General features: G+C 40.5%; 2 protein-coding genes across 2 annotated transcripts; both read left to right on the top strand.

Moving 5' to 3' along the window:
• Window positions 1-629: 629 nt before the first annotated feature.
• Window positions 630-2,131, top strand: LOC126763701 (allatostatins MIP). Its single transcript, XM_050481442.1, has 2 exons — window positions 630-1,176; window positions 1,243-2,131. Exons 1-2 carry the CDS (start codon window positions 630-632, stop codon window positions 1,356-1,358), a joined length of 663 nt encoding a protein of 220 aa, XP_050337399.1. The 3' UTR covers window positions 1,359-2,131.
• A 1,106-nt stretch (window positions 2,132-3,237) lies between these two features.
• On the top strand, window positions 3,238-6,527 carry LOC126763691 (transmembrane protein 209). Its single transcript, XM_050481431.1, has 8 exons — window positions 3,238-3,369; window positions 3,421-3,719; window positions 3,790-3,903; window positions 3,963-4,203; window positions 4,295-4,443; window positions 4,503-4,630; window positions 4,696-5,025; window positions 5,087-6,527. The coding sequence occupies exons 1-8, from the start codon at window positions 3,347-3,349 to the stop codon at window positions 5,444-5,446; spliced, it is 1,644 nt and encodes a 547-aa protein (XP_050337388.1). The 5' UTR covers window positions 3,238-3,346; the 3' UTR covers window positions 5,447-6,527.
• Window positions 6,528-9,530: the final 3,003 nt, after the last annotated feature.

Raw genomic sequence — 9,530 nt, 5'->3', positions numbered from 1 at the left:
AGTTCTCTGGATCTCATTCACTTAGGAGTAGTCAGAAACTATTTTTTACATATGGCTCAAGCAGCTTTCGACTTCCGGTCTCTGATCAAGCATCCTCTGGGTAGTCAAAGAACATCCGTTTGAAGGCGAGCTAAAGTAAGAAGGCGAACCATCCCTACCCAAGGTTCTGCGCTGGGATTGGTGCCAACAGCCTCAGAAGAAAAATTTCCCTTTCGATGACGACCATACCAAAGACAGAACAGAACACAGTGCAAAATACTTCGAATGTTTGTATGTAAAAATGTGTCAAGAAATTGTACCGCAATGGCTGAGAGTGTCGGTGGGTGTGTGCGTGAGATTGCAGTTTGGGTTGAGCAAGTGGATGATGGGTAAATTGGGTTCCAAAAGCAGAACTACCGCCATTTAACATAAGGCAAATTAAGAGTGTAATTGCGGGCGATAATTAACGCATATGTTGCATTGAGTCGTTAAGTAGCCGAGCGAATTTAGTGTTAGAAGGTCAAGCCACCGAATTTAAATGCAACATTTCTATTGTTTACTGTACACAATTTACCGCAAATGATTAATCACACGACCACTTTTACTTCTTCTTCACTTTTCTAGTTACAACAACACTTTTCAAAGGCAAGATGCAGCATCCAACCAGTGAACGTCAGTCCAGGTGTAAATTCCTCACGACCATTTTCCATGCTTTGCTCATAATCGCCGCGGTGAACATGAAATTGGCCGGCGTGCACGGCGAAGAGGCAGTCACAGGCGTCGCGCTGCCGGCCGCCAACGAAGACAAACGCAATTGGCAGGCGCTGCAGGGCCCGTGGGGTAAGCGCGCACACTTTGCCGGGCCAACGCTGCCCGAAGTGAATGAGCCAGAGGACGACGAGCGTTTGGTGCCGCTGCTGATCAGTAATGGTGAACGCGATGAACCCTTCCTGAAGTTCTCCATGATGTACCTGACCAATGCCGGCACACTGGATCGCTTGTTGAACGACAGACAGGACGAACAGAGTGCGCTGAGAATGAACGATGACCTGGTTACGTCGATGGAAGATACTGAGGGGTACGGCAACAACAACAATGATGACAACAACACTCCGCTGAGCGAGAAGCGCGCTTGGAATAAAATGAACGCTGCCTGGGGCAAGCGCCGCAACGCGCCCACTTGGAACAAATTCCGAGGTGAGTTTTTGCGCTTCACTGGTAGAGAATTTTTGTTATGATTGTTTGATTCTGTTGACTTTACAGGTGCATGGGGTAAGCGCGAGCCCGGCTGGAACAATCTCAAGGGCATGTGGGGCAAACGCTCCTCCAAGGATTGGGTGAAGTTGCATGGCGGCTGGGGCAAGCGCGCCTTGAACTAAGGCGCTGGGAGTGCAACCTGCTCAATTTGCGATGGAAAGCCTTCAACAGAATGTGCAGCTAATATGTGTTTACCGGCCATCAGCAAGTCGAAATGATACCCAACAACAACAATCTACAACAAATTCACAAAAAATATGAGAAACGCAACAAATGTATACAAAATCATATTATGTAATCAAATTTGCCTATTGTACATTTTACCTTACGTCTTTATATGTGTATGTGTGTAAACATAATTAATTAAATTAATCTCTTGTAATAATACATATGTAAGCAGTGTGACGGGAGCTATGCATGTAAATGTAAAATACGGTCAACTATGAGCATCTTAATATACATTCACACACACAAAAACATATATATAAATATATATTTTCAACTATTTATATATGCATGTAACAATTAGGAAGCAAATGAAAAGTATTAAAGGAACCCGTAAACAGCATTTAAAAAAAGTCAATCTCAATCCGGTTTTCTATTCGAAATTTTTAATACCAAAAATGTATGAAAGCCTTAAATGTTCTGAGTGTAACATTGTATGTAAATGTGTATAGTTCTCTTAATTTATATTTATATACTTCGAGACGCGTTTTTAAGGATTTCTCCCCCACTTAAAAGCAATTTCGTGCATGCAGACAGACTCACCGATGAGGGAAAAGTGGAAGAGAAGTGCAGCCAACAATTCCAGTCAATTAAGTCTGGTTTTATGTATTAATTACAAATACAACTTAAACAGTATTAAATAAAGAGTATTGTAAAAATATCAATTAAATTTCGAGTTTACAATGGAATATTTTAAAAGGTGAGTTCGTCGTCATGGCACAAATTGGGAGATTAAATAATTCTCCTTATAGCCTTTCATCGAATTTTTTCAGTTATCTTCATATTTGAGATATTTCAGTACTCATAATGGTTCATTCCTAATAAAGGGTTATTTTATCGGTTTACTGCGCAAATCTTGTACTTGTATTCCTTCATAAATTTCAAAAACAATTTGACATGGTGATAAAGAAAACTGTCCGTATCCAGCTACCTAGACCAAAAATATATCAATTAAATTGTTCTTAAGGAAAAAATAAAATTAAGATTATATTTTTATCACACACGTACATTTCGTTACTTATCAAGCGCTTTCAGAAAAAAATCAAAAAAAATTGCATAAACATTTAGCAACTACACAAACCCTTACTTTAACTTAGTACAGGGTGTCAATAAGCTGCTGAATTGTTGGATCAGAAAATGAAAAACAGTTTGGCATTTGTTGCTTCCTTCTTCCGCAAAATTATTAATGTTGTCAAATCACGCAAAAATGGATTAATTTGGATGTAATTATACATATTTGCTGTTTAAAGTTAATCACAAATGTGGCAATATTAGTATGCCGCCAATTTCAGACAGATACCAATGTAAGGTACATTTGCATTTCTATACACATTTATGCTGACATTTTCACTTATGTAGTAAATAACTACATTAATAAACATATAACTTATACCAATGTATTTTCACATAAAACGAATAACATACACTTTCCGAAGATAGATGTTCACTAAGAAATAATAACAGCCTTTCACCAATTCCTGTGTAATCGAAAACCAAACCGAATTTGCTTGAAAATAATTACATTCCACACAGGGTTGCAGCGAAGCACTAGAAATATTTTTCTCATTTATTTTGAACGGTTTCACTGTTTGTAAATCCTTTTCACCACTTTAAGAAATATTATATTTTATCTTCAACGGAAGTCAACAATTCATAAAAATTGTTTAAAATACAAATTATTTGCAATGGCGTGCGTAGAACACAGATGATGCAGTGATTGGATTTTGTGGAACTTAGCGGTGACAACACGAGAAACGGCATTGCAAAAAACAGCTGTGCTAAAAGGCGCAAACTACTATTGGACCGGCGAAAATCTTACTAATTTTTAGTTATTTCGTATATCGTGTATTGACACTTAAAATTAAAATAAATTTTCAAAATAACAATGCAGTCTTTGCAAAAGTATTGGTATGTTATATGAATTAAATGTAATTTATTACTAATAAGCCTTCCCTGTAGCGGTTCGCCCAACAAATTGGTTGAGCTCAGCCTCAATATGCATTTGCGCGCAAAACTCGCGAAGGATAGCTTGCGATGGGGCTGCCTAAATGTGGTGCTACTTGCCATACTGTTATTTGATATTTCTAACCGTTGTCCATTTGCACACTCGAAATGGTATTATGCAGAGTATATTGCGGCTGTGCTAACGGGACTTGGTGCATTCTCCAGTTTCCTCAAATACTTTCTGTTCATATTCCGAAAAAATCCAATATTAGGCACCAAAGAACAGAAAAATCTACTTAAATTTGATGAGCTCGGTAAGAAAATAAATAATTTAACTTGAATTTATGTAATAACTAACAATTGTTTAAATTTCATTGTTTACAGATTCGTCATTTCTTGTAACCCCACCGTCACAAAGCAAGAAGAAAGCATGCGATGATTTGGCCCCTAATCAAATAAACAACACATTGTTAAGCTGGCACTCATCTTTCAATGATTGTAAGAAAGATATATCCAGAATTATGGTTGTATATTTAATTTCTATATATTATTTGCAGCGCGCGCTGGTATGTCTCACAATTGGAGCTACAGTCGCACAACACCACCTCGCGGCAGCTTCAGTCCACAACAGCAGCAACAACCACACAATACTTCCTGGAACTCTATGGGCAATCGTTCGTTGGTTATGAGCGGCAACAACAGTGCTATGAACAATACCAATTCCCTCATGGAGTCGTACCCCAAATACAAACGCGAGGAGCTGATAACTGACGAGGAGAGCCTAAAAAATTATTTAAAGTAAGTGAAACCATTTGACGCGTTTTATTATTAATATATCGTGTCATTTGTTAAAAGAATTTGTATTTTAATAAAAAACTTGTAATTTTAGAGAGTTTTCGATACACGAACAAAGCATGAATGATACAGCAGATGTGAGTCAACATTATAATACCGGTTCAGTAAACTCCTTCTGGAACTATTGCAACACAGCAGCTAATATGCTTAAGACATCCATATACCAACTGTCCCCTTTGACGAGTGAGTAAAAACATTGCTTTATGATTAACGAAATGTCGTTTAACATTGTCCTCATTCAGATCCTGCCACACCCAGTAAACAATCAGCAACTGAAGACGGTGGTCTTAAATTCATGGATAGCAACTCGGAAGTTATTAGACGCATCTCCTCCGAAAAATTATCACAATATGTAGCCAATTTGAGAAGGGTAATAAATAGTTGTCTTTCAAGACCCTAAACGACTATACTAACATCCCATATTTTTCTTTACAGTGGATGTCTGCAACTATTTTGGAGCGTTTATCAATGGAAATCAAAAAGATCGATGAATCATTTAAAAACCGTGGATTTGCTGATATGCGTATGGGTGGCATTAGTTTGGAACGCCTTAAGAAAACAGTTGAAAATCAACAATTTGTGAATCAGTACATGCCAATGTTGCCTTTGATTCTGCCGTTTTTGGAAATGTCGAGCAATCAAGAGTATTTGGTTCAGCGTATTAAGGATTTGGCAGAAGGTTCATGCATCTCGGACTACCGTTGGAACTCGGGCGCTGCCTATCACGGTTTGAAATGGGATGAGCATCTACCCACCGACTCAGCGGTCCGTTCACATACATATATTCGTAATACGAACTCACACTAATATTATAGCATATTTACAGATATTATTCCATCTATTTTGCGTTTACATGGACAGTCAACTCATGCCTTTACCACAAGGTGGTGGTCGTCCCTTCTTCAGTCGCTATGTGATAATGGGCAAAGAGAAGCGCTCAGCAAAAGAAACTCTGGCACTCGTCAAAAATAAAGCTCATTGCGCTATACTCTGCACGAATCCGCAGAAACCACGTTTCAACTTTATAAGCGACAAGGAAATCCATACATGCGCCTACGACCGCAATAATCTCTTTTACGTGATCATACAATTTTTAATCCACATGAAAACCCATCATGAAGGCGCATTGGAAGGTGTCAACCTGGGCAAAAGTGGCATAAATATTTTATGCGTCATTGAAAGCTGAACCAGCGTGTAACTGAAGTAATTTCTTTGCCTTCTTCAAATTTTACATACACACACATGTAGTTAGCGTTGTAACACCCTTTTTTATTACTGATTGGCCAATTAAGACTTGACAAGCGTGTAGAATGAAATTCTCATTAGACAAAACAATACACGACACTGCTTTACACTTACAACATTAATATTAAGTAAATTTAGTGTAGATTGAATGAAGCGCAGAACTTTTAATCGCCAAGTTCTTATGATTTTAAAAGCGTATAAATTAGAAAGTGTTTCTATGCGACTAAGAATACAATAAATTGTTAAAAGTGCGAACAGACATAAACCCCAACCGTACCCTTACACATACATACTTACATACTCACACCCACACGCAAAACGCAACACACAGAGAGAGTGGCAATAATTTTGCGCGTAGTTTTCGCGTAAACTTTTAATTAAAGGGATTTACTGATTTATATCGCAAATCCATGGTACATTCCTTTGGACATTAATCGTTTTTGTGCTGTGGATTTATCGTGTCACAGGAGTGATTTGTGGCTGAAATACAGCGTGCTACAGCAGCGCCGCCGGCTGCACACAACACACATACACATGCACGTATAGCAAGTGAAAATACATATGCAGCTGCTGTGGCAGGAATGTGAACGACAAATCTGCTCAAGTTATCACAGGGCTTGGCGACAGCCGGCAAGCACACATACCGCTAATTAAAAGAGAAGAACATAATAGCAACACTCCTGGGTACCCATCAATTTTAACGCACTTACATGTACTTTACTGACTGAACTGACTGCACCGAAAATCGTTATAAACTCGTTTTATAGGTTATGTAGAAAAAATATATTTACAAATTTACGCTTTTATGTATTTGCCAATTATTTTTTATTTATGCGATAATATAAATAATACAACTAACTACTTCTAATTTACTATAATTTAATGAGTTACAGTAATTAAAAATAATTTAATTACTTAGATTTGGTTTATGGACTATGTTTAATAATTTCTAAGGCTTATCGATAGTGAATAGTGTCTTTATATGGCTTAAAAATAATAAAATGTCATAATTGTATGGAATATTCAGAGACTATAGTATTGACTGTATGTCTGGAAGCTGATTGGAATTACCGTTAAATCCCCCATTTTTCATAGGACAATAATTCAACGGACAAAGGGGTTGGTCGCACAAATTTAAGCAACCGTTCCCACAACGTAACCGGAACGGACCCGGATTTTTATACGACCATGGACTGTCAACTCGGCAGAATTTTGCCCCTACATCATCAACAACAACAACAGCAACACATTTAAGCAACAATTTTAGAAATAACTTCGCTTTGACAAAATTTAATACAACATTTTCTGCTTCCGGCTGGCCCTGGCTCGATTGCATTCTCCATTTGTTGTGGAACTAACGCACTGTGCGCTTGCATTTCAACAAATTCCAAAAGCCGGTAAACGAGTGTTTGGAGTAAGCGATAAAAAATTATTTCCACTTGAACAATGTACCCTCCCCCTCCTTCCGCACTACGCGGCAACTTTGGAACGATTGAGTTGACACGCCCACTATAAGTAGAGCTTTGGAGCTGGCACGCATTCGCCGCGCACACACACACAGACGCACGCACATCATGCGGGAGGGGGAGGAGTCGCAGCTGCAGGCGGAAGTGAAAATGTGTTAAACAATTCCCGGAGTCCCATACCGCAGGAAGTTGCAGGAGGAAGTTTGTTTGCTGTTTGTTGCCGTTGCAGCTGCGGCCGCTGCCGCCATTGTCGCCCATGTTGTCAGCTCATAAAGTTCTGTTGTTGCGGTGCTTCTTCTGTTGTTGTGTAAATTGAGTGCAATTAAATTGCAGCCGTTAGCAGAACGAGCCGGAGCGCGGCGCACGGTGGGGCGATGTCGGGTGGTACAGGTTGGTGTGAAATTCCATTGTGCGGTCGGTTACTTAACGACTGCAACTGGCCAGCCAAGCATTCGAAGTGCGCCATTTTCGCCACTGCCAACGACAGCAATACCTATGCCCACACCCACCACACACGCACCCGCAGCCACTGGCGCAAGGTATGCTTGCAACTCGCTGGCGAGTTTCCTTTATTTTTCGGTGTAATGGCCACAGTCGTATTGGCCATGTGCGGTTTTGGTTTTGCCCGGCACTTTGGACCTTGCCCACACGCGCATTTCTCCTTGAGCGCCTTCGTGATTTCAATGCAGCCACTGTTGGTGCGACACTTGCGCACAAACACACACGCGTAGGGGGGGTGTTGGAGGGAGCGCATCGTTGCGGCAGCAGTTTCATTTCTCATTGTGCACTTTTGTGGTCTGCAGATGCGCCAATATGCATTCGCCAAGTGTTCTGTGTGGCGCGCGGACAAGCCACCGCCATCTACGCGACGCTGTGCCACTTCACTTCATTTTACTGCGATTCTTTCGCTCTACATACACTGTTGATTGTCTGCATGCTCCATTTGGCAGCGGACAATTAAATGGCTTGTTGGTGTCTGCCTCACTAGCGTCCCGCCGTACCCTTTGTGGCGCTTGCACACGATTGTTGTGCCGTCTGTGCGGTCTGCGGTGGCGATACATTAACCGGTAATTTAATTGTAACGTTAATGAGGTTATGTTTGTTGGCACCACCGTCGCTGTGTACGTGTGTATGTGTGTCTGTGTTCGTTTGCCCGTGTGAGGTGCAGTTTGGAGCGCTTTAATGGATTTCATCAGTAAATTAGTTAATTCGTTGCAGGTTTGCTGCGTGGCACTCTAATCGAAAGTTTGGCTGAACCTAATTAAATTGTTGGTCGCCAGGAAGCGCCTGATTATTGCTATTAAAGCGATCCAGCCATTAGGCTTCGGCTTTGCAATGCTGTTTTAATTGATTTTTCATCGGTACAAATATATCTAGTTCCATTATAGGGAACTTGCACACATATGTACATATATATGTATGTCTGTATGTGTATTTAGAGCAGAAGGGCTTTAGTTTAGTTTCATTTTTGGTTGGATATATAATTTAATGGATATTATACGGACTGCTTAATATGAAGGCAGCTTAGACAATTCCGGGTTTCAGTATCTTCAACCTTAATGCTCAGTTGCTTACTTCTCCACTTATTGTCTCCTCTCTCAAATTCATAAATATCAGAATAGACCGTTACGAGCTTTTAAGAGTTTTTAGCATGATATGAAGTTCTGGCTTGAAATACCGGCAAATTATTTTAGTTGAACACTGCACTCCGGACTATAACGGGATACCTCCCAACGAACATGTCTCCCATCGAACATCTGCACAGTAAGGTCCGCAGGCTACCACTTAAGGAGCATAATGAACTCCACTCCAAGCAGCTCCTGCTGGGAAGTTTTCGTAGAAATCATCCTTGTAGTTATCTGTTTGAAGCGGAACCGCCTCCTAGGAGCATCAAGCGGTCCTTCTTCAACTACGTCGATGACATAAGAAAATACGCCGACCAAACTTTGGACGCAACTCACAGTGGAGTCATAAACACCTTCACCGACTCCCTCTCAGTGAATGGCGTACTTGGAAATCACCACCCGTTGTAGACGACGAGCTCCAGTTGCCGCGAGAATCTAGAGTGACCCTTGCAGAGCTTCCTTCTAGATACTGTAGCAGATTATACTCCCACTTAACCAGAATGGACCCCAATATATCAAACACAATATGTCCAGCATGCAACGAGTACGCACATGACTCTAACCACCTCTTTGCATGTCCGGATAACCCTACACTTCTGACATCCCTCTCCTTATGGTCCGACACCGTCGAAACAGCACGTTTCCTTGGCTTTCCGTTGAATGACCTCGATGACAACTTATCTGAACTGACTAGATAACTGTTACAACAACAACGATCACAATATGCGACCTAAATCCCGTTAGAGGTTGGGTAAAGTCCACTTTGTGATGATTTCTAAGCCATGTTTATCAGTTTCTTCATATTTACCGATAATCTGAGGGTGTGAAAAAGGTTCCCATTTGCAAAACCAACTGACTCAGAGTGCCGAAGATATTCTGCAAAATATCCAAATTTTTACTCAGTTTATCGCTTTCGCGGCTGAGCAAGTTTCGC

Source organism: Bactrocera neohumeralis, chromosome 6 (assembly GCF_024586455.1).
Source record: "Bactrocera neohumeralis isolate Rockhampton chromosome 6, APGP_CSIRO_Bneo_wtdbg2-racon-allhic-juicebox.fasta_v2, whole genome shotgun sequence".
NCBI lineage: Eukaryota > Metazoa > Arthropoda > Insecta > Diptera > Tephritidae > Bactrocera > Bactrocera neohumeralis.
Note: the sequence above shows the minus strand (reverse complement) of the source record. Positions and strands in the feature narration are given on the sequence as shown.